Raw genomic sequence first — 20,983 nt, forward strand, 5'->3', positions numbered from 1 at the left:
TAAAAGTAAATATTAAAAATATCCACAGTAAACATCACATTGATGGTGAAATTTTCAAAGTTTACCCCTAACACCCACCATCACCATTTTTATTCAACCTTGCACTAGAAAATTCTAGTCCGTGCAAAAGGCAAGAAAAATAAAAAATATAAGGATTGGAAGGATAAAATAAGGCAATCTTGAGGAATCACAAGAAAACTTACACTACCAGGTTATCAACATGACATACAAAGCTTATAACTAGTATAGGTTTGGTATTAAGACAAAAAGGCCCTTGGAACAGAGTCAAAAAATGGACCCACACATATCTTATTTATGACAAAGACAATGATGCAATGGAAAGCAAGCAATCTTTCCAAGAAACAGTGAGGGGGCAACTAGGTATGGTAAAAATGAAACCTGACCTCAATCCCCCTGAAAATCAATTTCAGGTAGATTGTAGATCTAAACATGAAAGGCAAAACAATAAAGTTAGACGATAAGAGAATATATTCAGAACATTAGGGTAGTAAAGACTTCCTAAAAAACAAGACAAAAAAAACACAAAACAAAAAACACCAATCACAACGGAATGTTAAAAATGAGAATTTCTTCTCTTCATCACAGGACACCATTATAGATTATGGTGTTAGTCAAGCCACAGACTAGCATTCCTGAAAAAGCACTCCTATCAAAAGTACATAAAGAACTACTATGTAGTTCTACTACTACTGCTACTATCAATTAGAATATGGCAAACATCCCATTGAAAATGCACAAGGGATGAGCAGGTATTTTACCAAAAACAAACACACACAACAAAAAAGCAAGTAGCTAATAAATATTTGAAAAGGTGATCAATCCCATTTGTCACTATTAGAATGGAGAGCAAAGATGAAACAGATAAACAGTACCAAGTGCTGATGAGAACGTGCAATAGCTGGAACTTTCACCCACTGCTGACAAGGAATGTGAATTGGTATAACCACTTTGGAAAACAAGCATTATAAGTAGAACTGCAGATAAAAACACCACTAGAAGTTCAGGGCAAAAAGTACAAACAACCCAAATTGTTGACCTGAAAAATTAAGAGTCAATGAAGATTTTAATATCAGCCTAGCATACACAGAATGGACCTTATAGAATACCACCTCACAATCCCATTATCCCTCCCTTTCTTCACACATGAGAAACGGATGCTTATAACTTAAGACCATTATGATTCTCAAAACACATTCCAATGGCTTCTCATCTCATAAAAATAAAAACCAAAATCCTTACAATGCTCTGATACAGCTCTCACCGTGACTCATTCTGAGCTGGCTGCCCTGACCAGAAAGCTCTTCTCCAAAATACCCTCTCTTACAAAACTTTCTTTTCTACCTAGCCTCACCTATCACAAACCATCTGACATTTTACATGTGCCTATTCCATGCCCTTACCACTAGAATCTCCATGAAAGCAAGAACTTTATTTTGTTCATTACTGTATCCTCAGCAGAGAGTGGCATGTAGTAGGTATGTGCCTGCCATGGCACGCAGCAGCACTTAATATGTGTTCAAAAGTTATATGCTTGGATTCTGGGCTTGGAGAGAACAGCTGTTGTATGAGGTACATGGCTCACCATTTCTTAAACTATGTGCAGTTTATCATAAGAAATATGAAAACCCTCCATTATATTAATTATTCTCCTTTATGAAGAATTTGAAATATTTAATGTTAATCCCGGTTCTGTATCAGGAAAGTATAAATTATTCCAAATTCTAATTGACAATTACAAGGGCCACTCAGCAGCAATTATAACAAAATGATATTATGCTCCTGAGCTCTCCAAAGTTACTATTGTCTTCCAAATAAACCTATGAAAACAATACTAAATACCACTTTTTTTCACACTACAATAAAAATCTCAGTAATTCTGCTAATAAAAGATAATAGTATCTGGAAATATAAAATGTAGATTTTGTAGAAATATCACCCTGGCCAACAAACCAAATTTTCAACAGAATGCAACTCTGAAATAGCAAGATCTGAATATGAGGAAACTTCCCTCGAACAGCCCACTACAGTCCTAATCATAACTTTTGTGGCACAGGCCAGTCTAGAGAGGCTTCAAAGTGGCTCACATTTTCCCACCAAATATTCTACTGCCGTTAGTAAAAACACATTTTAGTTAAAAGAAAAAGAAATGAGCCAAATTACTTCTTGGCCCTGTAATCTTTTGACAGAGAATTAAGAGCAAATAAAACCTTCAAGGAAAAAAAGAAAAAAGGAAATCAACTGGGGAATGAATGTTTGAATAAATTATATCTATCAATTCTGGAATAACCAAGAAAACAAACCACACTAACTGGTGTTCAAACTAGCCAAGAGCCATTTTTCAGGCCCAGAATGTATTTACCAATTAAAGATACAACATCCCAGTTTTCATTATAATTAATTAAAATAAGTTTTATCAACAGCCTTTATTGAAAGAGCTAAAATCCCATCCAATTTCACTCACTTTTAGCTAAAATAAGAAATTAAATCATGTGCTTTAAAAACACTTAGTGGTGTTTTCCTATATAAACTGTGAATACTTACATGCATATAAACATAACTGTAACCACACCATTCTACAATTTTTAATGCCTGCCTAAAAGCTCATACCTATCATGATTTAATCTCCTGTTGGATTTTTAGTTTTTCATTATTATAAACAAAGCTGCAGGGAACCTTTGTACATGTCTTTTTGATAAATCAAAAAGGAATAAACAGATGTTTTAACTAAAAAAGCAAAAAAAGTTTTTGAAAATGTTTTAGCTTTGATGCTATAAATGAAAACAATGTTAAAATATTTGATCCTGTCCCTTTATTACAGATGTTGCCATTTGTTGAGGCTGCGGCTCATTTATGCCCCTCCTTATCTTTTTTTCCTCATCACTAATTTTTTGTCCTTGTTATGCAGTCCTCCAAAGTATAAACAAGGGAAAAACAGAGAGAGGGATCAACTTGTCATACTTCTTGGCTGAACTTGGGGAAAAAAACAATAAAACAAAAAACAATGATGAGCAACATTTAAACCACATTACCTAGCATCTGTTCTCAACCAAGGCTCCTAGTGAAAATAATGTCCTAAATCTAACTTATCCATTGTATGTAATGAATTAATTTCTCTTTCCTGCATCTAGAGCCTACTAGCTAGTTTAAAAAATAATAATAATAAATAAAAATAAATAAGTCATTCAAATGTTAATTCTCTCTCACAGTGAAAAACCCAAGTCCTAAAACACATTTAACTGGATTTATATTTAAAAAGAAAAAAAAAAAATACTAAGTGCTACGCAAATATAAAGCTATAATGAAATTTCTCCTCGTCTCATTCTAAGAATATCCCAATACTTCTATTTTATTATATTATAGTTAGGTTGGTTTTAAAGCCTAAAAAAAGTCCCTCACAAAAAAAAAAAAAAAAAAAAAAAAAAGGCTGAATATTTACTAGGTAAAGTTTTCCTATATTAAACTATAATTAAAGTATAGCTATCTAACTAGTATATTTTGTGGCATTGTGAGTCTGAGACCCATTAGCTGAAGCAGATCCTTTAAAATACAGTGTAGTCTATTTAGGGAAGGGCTTTATCATCAACTGGGAATGATTTTACCTACCCGTGACACACATGCACATGCTGGTTTTATGTGCCAAAACATCACACAACACAGAAAAGTAATTTGGTAACACAAAGTCTACTGAAAATAATTATTTAGGTTCCCACAGGACTGCAACTGAAAAGGCAGTGTTCAAATTAACTAGATACTATACCAGAGAGCTGTTCAGAGCACCCCAAAATGTATCCTTTGTATTTCAGCCACACTAACATCAGAATAAAACTAAGGACATCTCTTTTTACCATGACAAGTAGAACACATATCAAGTCAGCATTAGGCACAAGTTATACTATGAGAGGCAGGAGTAATCTCTACACAACAGACCAAAGGCAATGGGAACCCCATCTTCTAAGGATCTGTTTCACTTTTCCTAAAAGAACGAAAAATGTAGTTTTCCCAAAAATGAACAAATTGTTCTCATGAAGTGTTCTCTCTCAAAAAAAAAAAAAAAAAATTAAGATCCATTAATGTCTTATAATTTACATACACAATACTTATTGGATTTAAAAAAAAAAAAAAAAAAAGCCAAGTTTAAGACCCAGCAGTTGCATAAGGCACTAGAGAAAAACGATTCTCAGAAAAGGAAATCCAATGCACAAAATAATGCAGAACCAGAACAAAGTAGGAAAGAGTCCCACAGCTCATCCTAACAGGGGGGTTTCCAAGCAAACCGGGTTTTTTTAGGTTCTATGAAAAGTCCCTCATCTAACTGAACTGAGTATAATCACATACCTGGGTAAGTAGTTACCTTTATACAGGCATGTTCAATAGAAGTTAGGGATTCCCACTGTTTACAGTTTTGAAACAACTTCCTAACCCTTTCAATCAAGATTCTTCCAACAGGACGTAGGACATTGTAAGTAAACTAATGCTGCTTTTCAAAGTAAGAATTCCAAGCTTCCAGTTAACAGTGAGAATCTGAAATGCTACAGAACCCAAAGGGGAGAGGTGGGGGGGAAAAAAAAATCCCAGCTTAAACAGTAATACCGTATTTCTTAAATCGCGCATGCTTCCTATCTATACAGCCCCTTTAGGGAACGCGGAAGGCTCTTCTCTGTAGGCGGGCAGCGGATTCAAACTCAGGTATTACACGACTGGAGTGAAAGTCCAACAAAACAGCGACCTAGTCTGGGCAGAACTAAAAAGCCACAACTGCAACTGCGCCTGAAGGGTCATCATTACGAACCTAAGAAAACTTCTCCGTGCAGTCCGGCAAGAGGCAACAAAGTATATACATTTTAGCAACATTGTTTCTTCCTTTCTTAAAGCTACACGGCCTCTTTCTTAAAGATACATTGTTTCTTTCTCAGAGATACATTGTTTCTCCCTCTCTTAAAGCTACACGGTCTCTTTCTTAAAGATACATCGTCTCTTTCTTAAAGATACATTGTTTCTTTCGTTCTTAAAGCTACATGGTTTCTTTCGTTCTTAAAGCTGCAGCGGGGAGCGTTCCCACGCCCCGCCGCTCCCCGAACCAGCCCGACGTCCACGCGCCGCGGCGTCCATCCCCCTAAGACCTCGCTCCGCCACGCACGTCAAGCACCGTCGCCTCCCTCTCCCCCGCGCGTCCCTGCCCCTCGGAGGTCAAAGGGCTCCAGACAAAAGACAACAAAAGCACGTGACAAAAGTTTCTCCCAGCACTTTCCGTCCGCGGGCCTAGAGGCTGCGCTCCCCCGCCGGCGGGGTCAGGACGCCCCAGGGCTCGGGTCGCCGCGGGGCGGGGGTGGGGGGGAGGGGGCGGACCCTGGGGAGGGAGGGGAGGGGGAGGGGCAGAGAGGGGGCGGCGCCGCCCGAGGTCGCGGGCGGGAGAGCGGGGCCCGGAGCGCGGCCTGTTACCTTTTCCTGCTCCTCGCGGAGCCGCGCCACCGCCGGGGCGCGCAGCGGCGCCGAGGCCGAGGCCGAGGCCGAGGCGGGGGGCCCGGGGTCGGCCGGGGCCTCCATGGCGGGGGCGCCGGGACCTCAGCGGGGCGAACGAGTCCTAAACAAATGTTTCCGGAGGCGGCGTGGCCGGCGGCTGCCCAGCGCCCGCGTGCTCGCCCTCATGCGCCGCGCGCCCCGCGCCGAGGAGGCCGCGCCCGCCTTCTCCGCTGCCGCGGCGGCCGCTGCTCGCGTCCGGGCTGCCCGCGGCCGCATCTCACACGTGCATGCCGCCCGCCCCCGCCGCCGCCGCCGCCCCGGGCTCCAAGCAGCAGGCGGGCCGCTCCGGGAGCCGCAGGCGCCTGTCCGGTGCCCGGGCCGAGACGCGCGTCCAGGGCCGGCCGCGCCTCCTCCGCGCCTCCTCCGCGCCTCCCCGGAGGCCCCGCCCCTCGCCCGCGCCCCGCCCCCGCGCCGCACGCCGGGAAGCGCGCGCAGCCTCCGCCCTTGGCCCCGCCCCGGCCGGGTCACGTGGGGCGGCGCGGGCCGGGGCCGCTGGGAGGAGCCCGCCAGGTGCCCCCGCCGCCCCGCGCTGCCCCGGCGGCGGGAGCCGGGATCGTGCGCCGCCGCTCTTGCCGAGAACTTTTTATTTTTAAAGATCTTATGTATTTATTCATGATAGACACAGACAGAGAGAGAGGCAGAGACCCAGGCGGAGGGAGAAGCAGGCTCCCTGCAGGGAGCCCGACGCGGGACTCGATCCCAGCACCCCGGGGTCACGCCCTGGGCCGAAGGCAGATGCTCCACCGCGGGGCCACCCGGGCGTCGCTCCTGAGAGCTTTTAATTTCAGCAGAGTCAGTTCTTCCCTGTGCCTGTGTAATGAATTAAAATGTGCAATTATATGTTGCCGTGTATTAATTACTGCGCCTCTATTAATATAGTGCTATGTTTGGACTATCTAAGAGATTTTTCAAGGATAACTTTGCCCATTCTTTTTCCCTTATTTCAAAACTATGCCTTTTTCTTTTTTTTTTTTTTTTTTCTCATACGGCCCCTGTACACCGTAGGTGCCCAGTCGGTGCCTACTTGCCGGAGCTGGCCGTGACCCAACCACCTCCGCCCCAAAGCCTAACTGGGATGATGGATCCTAACAGAGGGTCAGGCTTGGCCTTCCCTGCAGTTGACACCTGTCTGTGCCTGCTTGCTCTGCTTCTCTTCCCTCTCCCCCGGCAGCTCCCCGGTCCACACACATGCTTTTTGCATTTGCTTCCAAGGAAGATGGAAGGAAAACCTGGGGAAATGGGGAACGTTAGCGCCTCTCTTTTCCTCACTGCCTGTCCAACGCCAACGCCTCCGAAAGGCAGAGTCTGATGGCTCGCATCACCTCCTCTGGTTCCACCATCGCCTCTGTCCTCAGTAGCTTCTTCTCCGGCCTCCTTGCCTCCTTGCTCCCACTCCTGCCCCCATCATGGACATGGTCAGCTCCCCACCCTGCCTCCCCTCCCTCGATGGTCAGCCACAGCCCACGCAACCCCTGTGCCAGTGGGAAGCTGTCCCACCCCACACTCGGGTCTAAAGGCAATGCATTTGCCCCATAAGTGGCTGATTTGGGAGTGGGCGCGTGACACTTCACAAATGGTTTCCTGGTGGTTTCTGAAAAAGTTCTCCCTTGTTCTTTGCAAGTGTTTCCATAAAAAATAAAAATAAAAAAATTTAAAAATCTATCCATCCCTTGGTGGGGAAGTACAAAGCGTATGGCCCTGTGTATTTAAGGCCAACAAGACCGCCCAGATGCCTCCTAGACTCAGAACGAAGTTGAGTCTGCGGTCAGCAGAGCCAAGAGATAGAACTTGAATTCTTGACTCTATCACAGCACTTGATTCAGGGCTGAACCGGCCAGTTCTGAAATCTGCATTACCTCTGGACTTACAGTTAAAGAGGCCAGTAAATTTCCTGATTAAAGCAGTTTGCATCAGGTTTTCTATCACTAGCAGCCAAAGACTCTGATTCATGCACCCCCCAATCTATTCTCAGCTCAGCAGCCTGAGGGAGCTTTTAAAAATAACCAGATCATGTCATTCTCCCAGTTTGAGCCTTCCATGACTTCTCTTGCAACTAGAATAAAGTCCAGATGTCCTACTAGAATTCTGTATTATCTGACCCATCTTTCCCACCTCCTTGCGTGCACCCTGCCACTCATACCAACCACAATTGGTTTCTCTCTTCTCCTGCCTGGGGGTCTTGGCATTGGCTGACCTGTTGCCTGCAGTATATTTATGCCAGATCTTTGCATGGTCTACTCCTCTGTATTATTCAGTCCTCAATTCAAATAAAGAGACTTTCCTAACACCCTGTCCATAGAAGCTCCTCCCCTCTCCTCCAAGCATCCTCCAGCACCTCACTTTTTACATTTTCTTCATAGCTCTTACCACTTTTTAGGATTCTCAGTTTTATCTGCTTCCATGCTAGTTTCCATCTCTTCACACTGGAACACCAGGTCCATGAGAGCAGGGACTTGGTAGACATTCCATGAACATTTGCTGCTTCCTTCTACGAGGTCCTAGTGCTCAGAAGTGACAGCAGAAGAACTTGAACTATAAACCTAGACAGACCCAAGTTGTGATCCCAGCTCTGCCACTTGCCTGCTAACAAGCCTTAGGCAAAACACTGAACCTCCTTCTGAACTTCATTAACTTGTACAACAGGTCTTAGAGTGATACCTGCCTCAGGGTTGGCTTGAAGAATAATGGTGATGACAAGTGTAAAAGCTGACAGTGAAAACTTCCTCCTTCCCTCTAAAATCCTTCAAATTATAATCACTCATCCAAGTGAACATCAGCCGCCTCAAAATACCTTCAATTAAACAAAGTTAAATTTCGGCAAATATTGTTGATCCACTTCCATGTACCCGGCTCTTCACTGGGAATGGGGGACAAGAGGTGAGCAGGTGGGCACCAGAATTGTCCATGGATCCTGGCGTCAATGGAGGGCTCCAGACCTTAGATGAGGTTCTTAGAATTCTACAGAAGTTTATCTTTAAACTCAAGGTCAAAAGATCCTCCCCTCCGTGGAGCTCCCTTAGTACTTCATCTGCTTATCCTTAGGGCTGATACTGATCATTTTAATCCTTGTAATATGTGGTTTCTCTGTACATTTCAGCCTCCCTTCCAAGGAAAGGGATCCAGTCTTTCTGAAATCTGAAAAACACACAGCACCAAGCATGGCACTTGCTGCAGTTTGTTGCCATCTCTTAGATGCCAGTGACAGAAACTCAACTTAAAGTGACTTATGTAAATAAATAAATAAATAAATAAATAAATAAATAAAGGCAGAGTTCTGGAGGACATCAGGCAAAATGGTGGAGTAGACAGCCCTAGGGATCAGTTCCTTTATCAAAACAGCGTCTAATTTCTATGGACTAGAAACAAGGAAACACTTCAGAGCCAACTATTTTGAAACTCTGGAACCTGAACAGATATAAAAACCAGAAGAGTGTGTGATAAAGGAAGAGGTCACTAACTGTTGGTAAGAGGCTTGTGTTAGGGGGAGGAGTGAGATCCAGCTGCTGTGCCCCATTCCTCAGTCCCCACGGCCCCATGCAGCTGTGGGATTAGCAGCCAGCATTCCTAGCAGCTGATGCCAGGGTGAGCAGTAAGATCCTTGTTCTCCAAAACTTTGGGGTTATGCACTTAGGTCAGCCTACCAGTCCCCTGAGAGACTGGTGGAGGCAGCACCCACTCTTATCTGGGTTTTAGCCTTCTGGAATTATAGCAGCTTCCCCTGGCAGCATCTATCGAAGATTTAAAGGGACAGAATACTTTTTTTTTTTTTTTTAAGGAAATCTTTGTCAAGTCACTGAATGGCTGCAGAGCCAACAGAACAGAAACTTCAATGACCACACATACCAAGGAATACACTTTGAAAAAAAAAAAAGTTGGAAAAAATCACTAAACAGATGGTGACAACCTCCAACAAGCAAAAACCAGCAATCCCTGAGGAGCAGGAAAATTAGATTTCCAGAGTTACCACATAATAATACTCAAAATGCCCAGTCCTCAACAAACATTACAAAACATACCAAAAAACAAGGATGCAAAGCCAATTCACAGGAGAAACAATAATTAGAAACCATCCCTAAGGAAGCCCAGACATTAGAAATGTTAGTCAAAGACATTAAATCAACTGTCTTAAATATATTTAATAAACTGAAGGAAATCATAGACAAAGAACTAAAGGAAACCACAAGACCAATGTATGAACAAATAGGGAATGTCAAATAAGAGATCAAAATTATAAAAAGGAACAAAATTACTAGAGCTGAGAAATGCAGTAAATAAAAAATAAAATAATAAATTCAATAGAGGAGGGATGCCTGGGTGGCTCAGTGGCTGAGCATCTGCCTTCGGGTCAGGCCATGATTCCGGGGTCCTGGGATTGAGTCCCGCATCGGGCTCCCCCCAGGGAGCCTGTTTATCCCTCTGCCTCTCTCTCTCGCTGTCTCTCATGAATAAATAAAAATTTTTTAAAAAATTTGCTAGAGGAGCCAAAAAGCAGATTTGAGCATGCAGAAGAAATAAACAACAAACTTAAAGATGAGGCACTCAAAATTATCCAGTCAGGTACAGAAAGGAAAAAAAGTGAAGACTTAGGAACAAAGCCTATGAGCCCAAGAGACACCACCAAGCATACCAACATATGCACAACAGGATTTCCAGGAGAAGTGAGAAAGTGATCAAAAAATTTGGAGAGAAAATGGCTGAGAACTTCCCAAATTTGATGACAGACTTGAATACACACATCCAAGAAGCCTAAACAACTCCAAGCAGGATAAACTCAAGGAGGTATATATATCTGAGATACATCGTAGTCAAATTGTTAAAAACACAAAAACAAAAAGTCTTGAAAGCAACAAATGACAAGTGACTTGTCATATACCAGGAATCCTCAATAAGATTAGCAGTCGATTTCTCATCAGAAATCATGGAGGCCAGGGTTCCCTGTGGGGAGCCTGCTTCTCTCCCTGCCTGTGTCTCTGCCTTCTCTCTGTGTCTCTCATGAATGAAAGAAAGAAAGAAAGAAAGAAAGAAAGAAAGAAAGAAAGAAAGAAAGAAAGAAGAAATCATGGAGGCCAAAGGCATATTCAGCTCTAAAAGGAAAAACAACCCCTCAACAAAGAATTCTATATTAGACGAACTATCTTTCAAGAATGAAAGAGAAATTAAAACATTTCCAGATAAATAAAAGCTGAAGGTGTTCATTACGAGTAGACCTGCTTCACAAAAAATGTTTTATTTTGAATAAAAAGTTATTCAAGTGAGTCTGTTGAGCTGAAATAAAAGAACAGTAAACAATAACTCCAAGTCATATAAGAAATAGAGAACACTGATAAAAGTAGTAACTACAGGGGATCCCTGGGTGGCTCAGCAGTTTAGTGACTGCCTTTGGCCCAGGGCATGATCCTGGAGTCCTGGGATCAAGTCCCACATCAGGCTCCCTGCATGGAGCCTGCTTCTCCCTCTGCCTGTGTCTCTGCCTCTCTCTCTCTCCCTGTGTCTCTCAAGATTAAATAAGTAAGATTTTTTTTAAGTTTCTTAAAAAACTTACAGAGGTAAATATAAAAACCAGTATTATTGTAGATTTGGTTTGTAATTACTCTTTGTTCACCTATAATTTAAAAGGCAAATGCATAGAACAATCATTATAAATCCATGAAATTGGGCAGTGTACAGACATGTGATCTGGGACAATAACAATATAAAGGGAGAAGGGCAAGACTGTATAGAGGCATAGTGTACACTACCGTTTTTTTTCAGATTTTATTTATTTATTCATAAGAGACACCCAGAGAAAGAGAGAGGCAGAGACACAGGCAGAGGGAGAAGCAGGCTCCATGCAGGGAGCCCAACGCGGGACTCAATCCCGGATCTCCAGGATCACGCCCTGGGCCCAAAGCGGCGCTAAACCACTGAGCCACCCGGGCTGCCCCTTAGTGTACGCTATTAAAACTAAGTTGGTTTTACTCAAACTAGGCTGTCGTAAGTTTAAGATCTTAATTATAGTTCACAAGGCAAGTACTATGATAATAACTAGGATATAAACAGACAAGGAAAGAAGGGAATCAAAATGATGCACAACAAAATAATAAATACAAACATGTAGGAAGTGAAGAATGTAAAAAATATAAAAAGATACATAAAAACATAGCTATTTTGCAGAATGAAGTCATTCTTTATCAATAATTTCTTTAAATATAGATGGAGGGGCACCTGGGTAGTGACTGCACTATCCGGAGTAAGCATCCAACTCTTGTTTTCAGCTCAGGTTGGGATCTCAGGGTCACAGAGAATTGTTATGGACCAAATGTTCCCCCAAAATTCTTATGTTGAAGCCCTGACCCTCAATGTACTGTATTTGGAGATAAATCCTTTGTAAAAGTAATTAAGGTTAAGTGAGGTCATAGGAATGGGGCCTGATCCAATAGGATTAGTGTTCTTATAAGAAAAGATACTAGAAAGCTCATTCTCTCCACATACACACTGAGGAAAGGCCTTTGAGGACACAGTGAAAAAAGCAGTCATCTAAAAGGCAGGAAAAGATCTGTCACTGGAAACTGAGCTTGCTTGATCAGGAACTTCTAGACTCCCAAACTATAAGAAAATAAATTCCTGTTGTTTAAATCACCCTATCTGTGGTATTTTGTGATAGCGGCCCAAGAAGATTAATAAAACAACGTTCCTCAAAGCAATCTATAGATTCAAAACAATCCTTATCCAGTCCCAATGACATGCTTTGCAGAAGTAGAAAATCCCATCCTAAATTTCACATGGAATTGCTAGGGACCCTCAACAGCCAAAACAATCTTGAGAAAAATCAAAGTTGGAAAAGGTCTCACACTTCCTTATTTCAAAACTTACTGTGAGTCTACGGCAATCAAAACACCGTTACTGGCATGCGGATAAACACATAGACCAATGGAGTTGAATATAGAGCCCAGAAGTGAACCCTTCCATATACAGTAAATTGACTTTTGACAGGAGTTCCGAGGTCATTCAGTGGGGGAAAGGAGAGTCATTTCAAGAAGTGGCATTAGAGAAACCACATATCCACAGGCAAAAGAATGACATTGGACCCTTACCTTACACCACTTACAAACATTAACTCAAAGTGAACAAAACCTAAATATAAGACCTAAAACTTGAAAACTCTTAGAAGTCATAGGGGAAAATCATAATTTTGGAAGTGGCAATTTCTTAAATATGACATCAAAAGCACAACCGACAGAAAAAGTATAGGTAGATGTGACTTCATCAAAATTAAAAATGTTTATGCATCAAATGACACTATCAAGAAGGTGAAAAGACAATACAAGAAGGAAATATTTGCAAATCATATCTTATAAGGATTTACTATCGAGGGTATCTATCTTAACCTATATCTCTATTTATACATAGATATAAGTTTATATATAGATGTATTTTATATAGCTATAGATCTATATATTTGTTTATATATAGATACATAGATATATGTGTATATATATAGTATAGATAGATACATAAAGATATAGATATCTTATATCTTCTACAACTCAGCAACAACAAAAAATTCAATTCAAATATTGGTGAGGGATTTGAATAGACATTTCTCCAAAAAAGATGTACAAATGACCAATAAGCACGTGAAATGATGCTCAATGACCCTAACCTTTAGGGAAATGCAAGTCTAAACCACAATGAAATACCAATTCAAGGATGATTGTGAAGGAGGAGGAGAAGGAGGAGGAGGAGGAGATGAGGGCAGGAAGAGGGAGGAAAGAAGAAAGGAAGGAAAAAGGGAAATAACAAGTGTTGGCAAGAATATAGAGAAATTGGAACACTCTTTCTTTGCTGGTGGACATATAAAATGTTACCGCTGCTACGAGAAAGTTTGACGATTTCTCCAAAAGTTAAATGTAGAGTTGCCATATGAACCAATAATTTCACTCCTAGATGTACACCCCAAATAACTGAAAACAGATATTCAAACAAATACATCTATGTTCACAAGAGCATTACTCACAGCAGCCAAAAAGTGGGGGGCGGGGGGGATCAAGTTTCCAACAACAAAATAAATGGATAAACAAAATGTAATGTGTATATTTATACTGTGTCTACATATATGTATGAACATTATTTAGCCACCCTAACGGGGAATTAAGTTCTGATACATGCTACAACATTGAAGAGCCGTGAAAACACGAAATAGTGTAAAATGAAATGTTGAAAACATTTCAAGCCAGATGCAAAAGTACAAATATTGTTATTTTCCACCTGTATGAACTATCGAAAGCAGGTCAATTCATGGAGGCAGAAAGTAGATGAGAGGTCACCAAGGCCTGGGGGAAAAGGGGGATGAGGATCATTGCTTAACGGTTACAGAGAGTTCTGGAACTGGTGGTGACACAACATTGGTTAAATGTTACACAACATTGCAAGTGTGTTCAACGCCACTCAACTGTATACATAACGGTGACTAAAATAATAAATTTTATGTTCTATTTTCCCACCAAAAGAAAAAAAGGAAAAAATAAAGAAGAACGAACATGGGCTTTGTGGCCTCATGTACCTGAAAACGTCAGTGATGGTTTCAGTGAAGGCCAGACCAGGAGCTCCATGCGTGGCATCGCAGAGATGTCTCTGCTCCTCTTCATGCTTCCTCCCGCACGGGCTTTATTCCCAAGCGGTTTCCTTAAACGGGGAGGCTCCCAACGTTCCGAGTCATCAAGGAAATTACTTAGCGATCTGATCTCTCAGAAGAAGGAACCTCTTTCTTCCTAGATGGGCCGGCTTAGTTGTCCACAGCTGGAGCCCAGAGCAGGAGATGCGGCAACTCCATTCAAACACGAGGAATGCTATATGTTGGCAAATTGAACTCCAATAAAAAACAAACAACAACAAAACAAAACAAAACAAAACAAAAAAACCCACGAGGACTGTGGGTGGGAGAAAGTGTCCTCCCAAAAAAAGTCTGCGGACACAGGATGGGATGCCGTGCGGGCAAAGCCCACTACAAGCTCCGGGCCTCAACGAGAGCTGCTGGCCCCTGGGAGCCTGACAGTCCCTGCCTTCTCAAAATTTGTTTTTTGTTTTGTTTTGTTTTGTTTTTTGTTTTTGGTTTTTTTTTTTTTTTTTGAACCTACTCTTCTCCCTGGTGTAGAAGTTAGCCAACCATAAAGTGATAAGTAATAGCAGGAGAAGAAAGATGAGAGTCCTAAATGATCCACTTAGGGGATGATCAAAGGCTGTGTCAATTAGGACTTATTAAGTTGCAAATGTGTTACAAACTGCCTTAATTTAAAAGACAATTTATTGGCTCTTAATACTGAAAAGTTTGGAAGCCGGTCAGCCTTCAGGTGTGCCTCCATTCAGTGGCTTCAACCACAGCAGCTGGGCTCTGGCTTCGCAGCGTGGGCCTCACCCCGGCTGTCGGGGCGCCAGGTGCCGGGGCCACGGGGGTGGGTGGCCCGCCCTGAGTGAGGACGAGAAGCGGGAGGCTCCTGGTTTCCGGGGCCACAGGCTCAGACTATCGCAGGGCCTCGGAGCTGGGTCTCGGGCCCTGACCTGAGCCGAGAGCGTGGCCCGCCGACAGGGGACCCTGGAGTGGCCCTGAGCGCTGAGCACCCCCAAAGCTCAGGCGCCGGCGCCAAAGGAGAATGAGGGGTGCGGGAAATGATGGAAAAATCAAGCAAAATGTCCGTGATAGCTCGTGTGCTCCCAGGAGTTTGCAAAGGTGGTTGGGTCATTAGTTGGCAAGTGGGGACCTCAGCTTGACAGCTGTGCACCCCGCGCCCAGCCCCTTCCCCAGGGACCTGCTTCCGCACCTCCCATACCTGCAGGTGCCTCCGGTCTGAGAAGCAGACACTGAAACAAGGTCAACAGGGACAGATGTGCGAGGGAACATGGGGAGGGAGCCCGAGGGGGCTGCAAGACCCTGCGGAGTGAAGGCCTTGCTGTCCAGGGAAGGAAATGTGGGTGGAGGCACCCATGAAAGCCACGCGGCTCTACGGAGAGCTGGGCAAGGTTGTCCTGAGGAGCCCGCAAGGCCAAGGTGGCCACAAAGGGGGCATCCCAGGAACGGGCCCACTCGGGGCCCCGCCAGGCCCGTCGGGAGGACGGGACGCAGGGCCTTCACGGGCCTTCCAGCGCGTCGGCACCTCAGGGTTAGACCTGCATCCCGAGCCAGCTGCCACCATCCGCAGCTGTTACCTTGGGGAAGGTGTCCCGCCTGCTGCCCTGCTCACATCTCTCTGTCAGACTGGAACCCTGACACCTGCGGCCAGGGGCCACACACCAGGACAAGGGACAGACCCTTCCATAAACTCAAGGGGTGGGGGGTGCACGGGCGGCACTGGAGATCCGGTTCATCGAAGGGACCTGCTGCTACTTAGCTGCAGCCTATTCCTGGGATTCAGGCCCGGCATGACCCCATTCTCCAGGAGAAGCCAGATTTCCAAACTTCTTGGCAAAATCACCCGATTCTAAAATACTGGCAACTAGTTCAACTGTAAGACATAAAACTCTGTGCTAGCCAGAAACGCAGGTCTGCGGGGTGTGTGAGAGGTTGGTCCCTCGAGGGGTAGGCTGGGAGGCCAGGGCCAGAGATACCCAGACGGGCCTGCAGAGAGGGGACAGTGACGCAAAGGCAGGGAGGGCTGCAGGGATGCTGGGCCATGAGGCCCAAGAGCCGGTCCCCCAAGAGGATCAGCTGTTCCCCACTCAGCGGGTACCACCCCTGAGAAAGCACGTGACCCACTGGCCCCGCAGCAATCTGAGAAGTCCCTGGTTTCTTTGAATCAAACCTCCTTTCTCCTTGGGTGCATTTAAGTAGGTCTCTCATCTTGAAAAATATTCACACCACCTGAATTCAAAGATACACTACGGGAGTATATTGTGTTGTAAAGCTGCAGCAATCCCCACGGGGTGGCAACAGCAAGGCGTAGGCACACAGATGAGGGGGGCAAATAGCAAGCCCAGAAAGAGTCTAACACAAATATAATCAACCAAGTTTCCACAAAGGTGCAAAGGCAATTCAACGGAGAAAGAATCGTTTTTTCCAGTAAATGATGCTAGAAGCGGATGTCTATTTGAAAAAAAAAAAAAAAAGAAGCAGCTCTATACAAACCTCGTATTTCACACGAAATTAACTCAAAAACTTAAATCACAGACTTAAATCCAAAATACAAAACTAGGGCTGCCTGGGTGGCTCAGCGGTTGAGGGTCTGCCTTTGACCCAGGGTGTGATTCCAGAGTTCTGGGGTCGAGTCCCACGTCGGGATCTCTGCAAGGAGCCTGCCTATGTCTCTACCTTCTGTGTCTCTCATGAATGAATAAATAAAATCTTTTAAAAAAATACAAAACTATAAAACTTCTAGAAGGAAACACACACACAAAAAAATATCCATGTGACCATGATTTTGGCAATGAAAACATCGATGAATTGTACTTTATCAAAATTTTAAGTGTTTGCTCTACAAAATGTACTGAAAAAAGAATGAGAAAAAAAAAACCCAAGCTACAGACTAGGAGAAAAATACTTGCAAACCATGTATCTGATAGAGGACTTGTATCTAGAAGGTATCGAGAATTCTTAGAGCTCAGGGCACCTGGGGGGCTCAGTGGTTGAGTGCCTTTGGCTCAGGTCGTGATCCTGGGGTCCCGGGATCGAGTCCTGCATTGGGCTCCCTGTGGGGAGCCTGCTTCTCCCTCTGCCTCTCTCTCTCATGAATAAATAAAATCTTTTTTTAAAATTTTTTTTTATTTATTTATGATAGTCACACAGAGAGAGAGAGAGAGAGAGGCAGAGACACAGGCAGAGGGAGAAGCAGGCTCCATGCACAGGGAGCCCGACGTGGGACTCGATCCTGGGTTTCCAGGATCGCGCCCTGGGCCAAAGGCAGGCGCCAAACCGCTGCACCACCCAGGGATCCCAAAATCTTTTTTTTTAAAGCATTCTTAGAGCTCAACAATAGGAAGACACATAATCCAATTTTAAAATGGGCAAAAGATCTGAACAGATATTTCACCAAAGATCGGCAGATAACAAGTGTGCAAACATAAAATGCTCAAGATCATTCGTCCTTGGGGGAAATGCAAGTCAAAGCAACAAGGCGACACTGCCACACAACTAGGACGGCTGCAATCCAAGGAGAGGGTACCGACGGCTGGCTGGGGTGAAGCGACAGGAACTCGCTCTTACTGCTGCTGCGGGGGCTGCAAAGCGGCGGCGCAGCCACTTCGGAAGAAGACGGTTGGCGCTTCTGTGCAAAGTGAGCACAGACCTGCCCTACAACTCAACAACCACACTCCCGGGCACCACCCAGCGGATCTGAAAATTTACATCGACATGAAAACCTGCGCGCAAAGGTTTCCTGCAGCAAAGCAGGGAGGCTGGGAGCCAATATGCGTGGGCTCAGTTAACCCAGTATCCTGCAAATCAAGAACTGCCTGTTTGGGATTTATCACTTCCCGTCATCATCATCATAGTGGGGCCTCCTCTTCCCCCAGCAAGGGGAGTGACCTGAGGATTCCTTTTTTTTTTTTCTTTTCTTTTTTTTTTTTTTTTTGACCTGAGGATTCCTGAGGTGTATCCCACCCTCCTGTGGGGGGAGGTGGGAACCCTAGATGTCCCCAGCTGAAGCCCCAACATCGTAGCCCTGGCTCCCCGCTTACGGTTGCCAGGTTTCACAAATAAAAACACAGAACACCCGGTACAATGTGAGTTTCAGGTGACAAGGCATAATTGTCCGTGGTGTCCACGTAATATTGGGAACCTACACATACTACAGACAAATTGGTTGTTTACCTGAAATTTGACCTTGGCTGGGCCTCCTGGGTTGGGTCCCTCCCAGCCACCCTCCCGCCTCTAGCCGCCCTGCTTTCCCTCCACATCCACCCCCCTGTGTCATCGCCTTCAGAGTCAACACCACAGGCACCAAGGGACCTCAGGTCCCCACGCACCAGGGAGAACCACTGGGGAGCTTCGCTGCCTTTTCAGATCCAGCCCTAGAAGGTCACGTAGCATCGCTTTAGCCGCAACCGGGTCATCACAAGCAAGTCACGGAGGCCGGCCCAGGCGCAAGAGGTGGGCCATCGGACTCCATCTCTTGGTGGCTCACGTGTCAGAGAACTTGTCATCACATGTTAAAACCTCCAAGGGTATCATCAAAAAAAAAAAAAAAAAAAAAAAAAAGAGGTCTCTGGGACTCATTCCCTATCCTACTCGGCCCCAGCCCCGGCCACCATCGCCCCTCACCTAGAAAAGTCAGGCGGCCTTTTGAGCAGCGTCTCCTCACCCCCGCCGCCCATCTACCTCACCCCTGCAACTGGAGTCGCAAGCTCAGAACCATGGATGGCAGCCCCAACACCTCCGGCCTCCAGCAGGCCTAGGGGGCCCCACGCGGGTCGGCCTGTGTGTCTGTTGCCCTCCCCGGCTCCTCACGCTCAGAGGCAGATGGCTCTCAAGCCCATGCTCTTCTGAGCCATGCGTCACTTAGTTCCCAGATTACAGGCCGACCTCCCCTCGGCAAGCAACGGCCCCGCGCCCACCTCTTGCTCCCTCCTTCGGGACTTTCTTCAGACCCTCCTCTGGGAAACCTTCTCTGAGCACCCAAAGGTGGGTCAAACACAGACCCCGTATTTCCCTTTCCTACACACGGGTCCTTTCACACAATTTTCTCTTGACTTGGTATTGAAGTGTAACGTTCGTGCAGAGAAATGCACGACTCCCGTGCGCAGCTTGATGAATTTTCATGAAGTCAGCCTAGCTATGTAACCAGCTTTCACATCAAGAGGATAGGACACTTCTAGACACTTCTAGAACCACAGAGGGTGAATTTCCTCCCTCCCACCATGGGAACCGGGGTGGGGGGCAGGCGCTCCCCCTTCCAGCCCTGGGTCGGCCGGGGATTAGGCCCTTGCCCTGCGCTATGCAGACTGCGTCCTGGGACTTGCGCTCCTGACGTTGGCTCTGCGCTGCCGTGAGCCAGGCTGGGGCCCCGTTCTTCGGTCTTCAGCGCTCCGGGGACACCCACCTGCCCTTAGCCTCCTGTCCTCCCACAGACCACCCCAACTGATTCCTCTCGCTTGAAGACACAGAGAGAACCTATAGTTCTTGCAGCTTCACGGCCCCCTTGAAGGAAGAAATGCTCTGGTTAATAATTTTCCATGCACGTACGTCCTCTGTCCTCCGCTTGGACTGTGAGTTCCTGTGGGCAAGGAGGCTTTCTTCCCTTTCCCCTGAGTCCAGCCCTCGCACGTAGCAGGGTCTCAAGCAGCGCTGTGCATGGCCTAACGGCAAGAGGGGCGTCTGGACCCAGAGGGCCTGGGGGTGAGGCTCAGCCCCTGCACTCACTGTGGCACTTGGTGGTCCTGGGCCGTCTTCAGTCTGGGCTCTGCACCTCTGAAGTGGCCTGATGCTTACGATGCCCGCCGGCCCTGCAGGCCTCAGGGCCTCTGTGAGGCTCCGATGGGTTAAGGGTATGAAAGTCCTGCAGAAACCCCCACTTTTCCATCCTCCGTTCACAGCAGCCACACCATCCCCATCAGACCAGCTCCTGAACAAGCAAATAAGTGATTGAAGTCAAGGCCAGCGTCAGGGGCATGTGGCTCAGGGGGTCCCACGGGCTCTCAGAAGGGCCCCAGGCTTGACTTATGCTCCACCGTCACCATTTCCAAATTCTTGATTTTTGAACTAGGAGTCCTGCATTTTCATTTTGCAGCAGGTCCCACAAATCATCAGGCCAGCTCTGATGAAAATACCATATAAAGTAACATGACACTGGACGGGGGAAGCCAGACCCCGGGGCACATCCTGCTGGGGCCACTGGTGTGATGTTTAAAACTAGAGGACACTCATCTGAAGGGTTAGAAGTCAAGGTCGTGTTAGCAGGGCCCAGTAGGATGGGGGCGGGCAGAGAACAGAAGGACTGAGACCCCAGCCCGGCTCACACAGGCGGCCCGGCCGGCAGCCCTGCGGCCTCTGGCACAGCAAGCAACCTGCTGCCCCGACTGTGTCCGCGTCACCAGCCCACGGTCCCAGGGAAGAGGCCAGCGTGCAGCTGGTCAGGGGCTCGGAGAGGGAGGCCCTGGCCCCCGGGGCCCCACGGTGGGAGGGAGTGGTTTGCCAGCAGGAAGTCCAGGGAGTGGAAGCCGGGGGCTAACACGGGGCCGAAATGTCCTGCAACGCACACGTTTCTCTGCGGAGCCCGCACACCGGCCAAGGGAGAGGAGCTCCTGACCCCGCAGTGCTTCGCCCCTGCGTGGAGACAGCAGCTGGGCCAGGACAGGATGGGCGCCAACACCCCGGGGCGGCGTGCAGGAGCGGGGCTGCAGCAGGGGACCTGTGACCCGGTGCACCCGGCCACTGACGCCGCGCAGGGCCGTGACGTCCTGGGGACATCGCCTGTGACCGCCGGGGGGTGGTCTTCAAGGGACCCCGACAGAGCAGCAGGGTGGCCGGAAGGAACAC

The 20,983-nt window shown here is 46.1% G+C and overlaps 1 protein-coding gene across 4 annotated transcripts in view; it reads right to left on the minus strand.

Moving 5' to 3' along the window:
* Positions 1-20,929, minus strand: part of URI1 (URI1 prefoldin like chaperone) — an 83,465-nt gene extending 62,536 nt beyond the window's left edge. The window contains exons 1-2 of one of the 4 annotated variants that reach the window (XM_072782995.1): positions 20,706-20,929; positions 19,868-20,069 (exon numbers count right to left, since the gene is read on the minus strand). In XM_072782995.1, the coding sequence (XP_072639096.1) occupies positions 19,868-20,069; positions 20,706-20,914 (411 nt within the window). In that variant the 5' untranslated portion in view covers positions 20,915-20,929. Of the gene's footprint in view, positions 1-4,356; positions 5,294-5,460; positions 5,581-19,867; positions 20,070-20,705 lie in introns of those variants that run through there. The other 3 variants (XM_072783002.1, XM_072783011.1, XM_072783010.1) reach the window with 3 other exon arrangements.
* Positions 20,930-20,983: the final 54 nt, after the last annotated feature.

The sequence above is a fragment of the Canis lupus genome, chromosome 1, assembly GCF_048164855.1.
Source record: "Canis lupus baileyi chromosome 1, mCanLup2.hap1, whole genome shotgun sequence".
Classification (NCBI taxonomy): domain Eukaryota; kingdom Metazoa; phylum Chordata; class Mammalia; order Carnivora; family Canidae; genus Canis; species Canis lupus.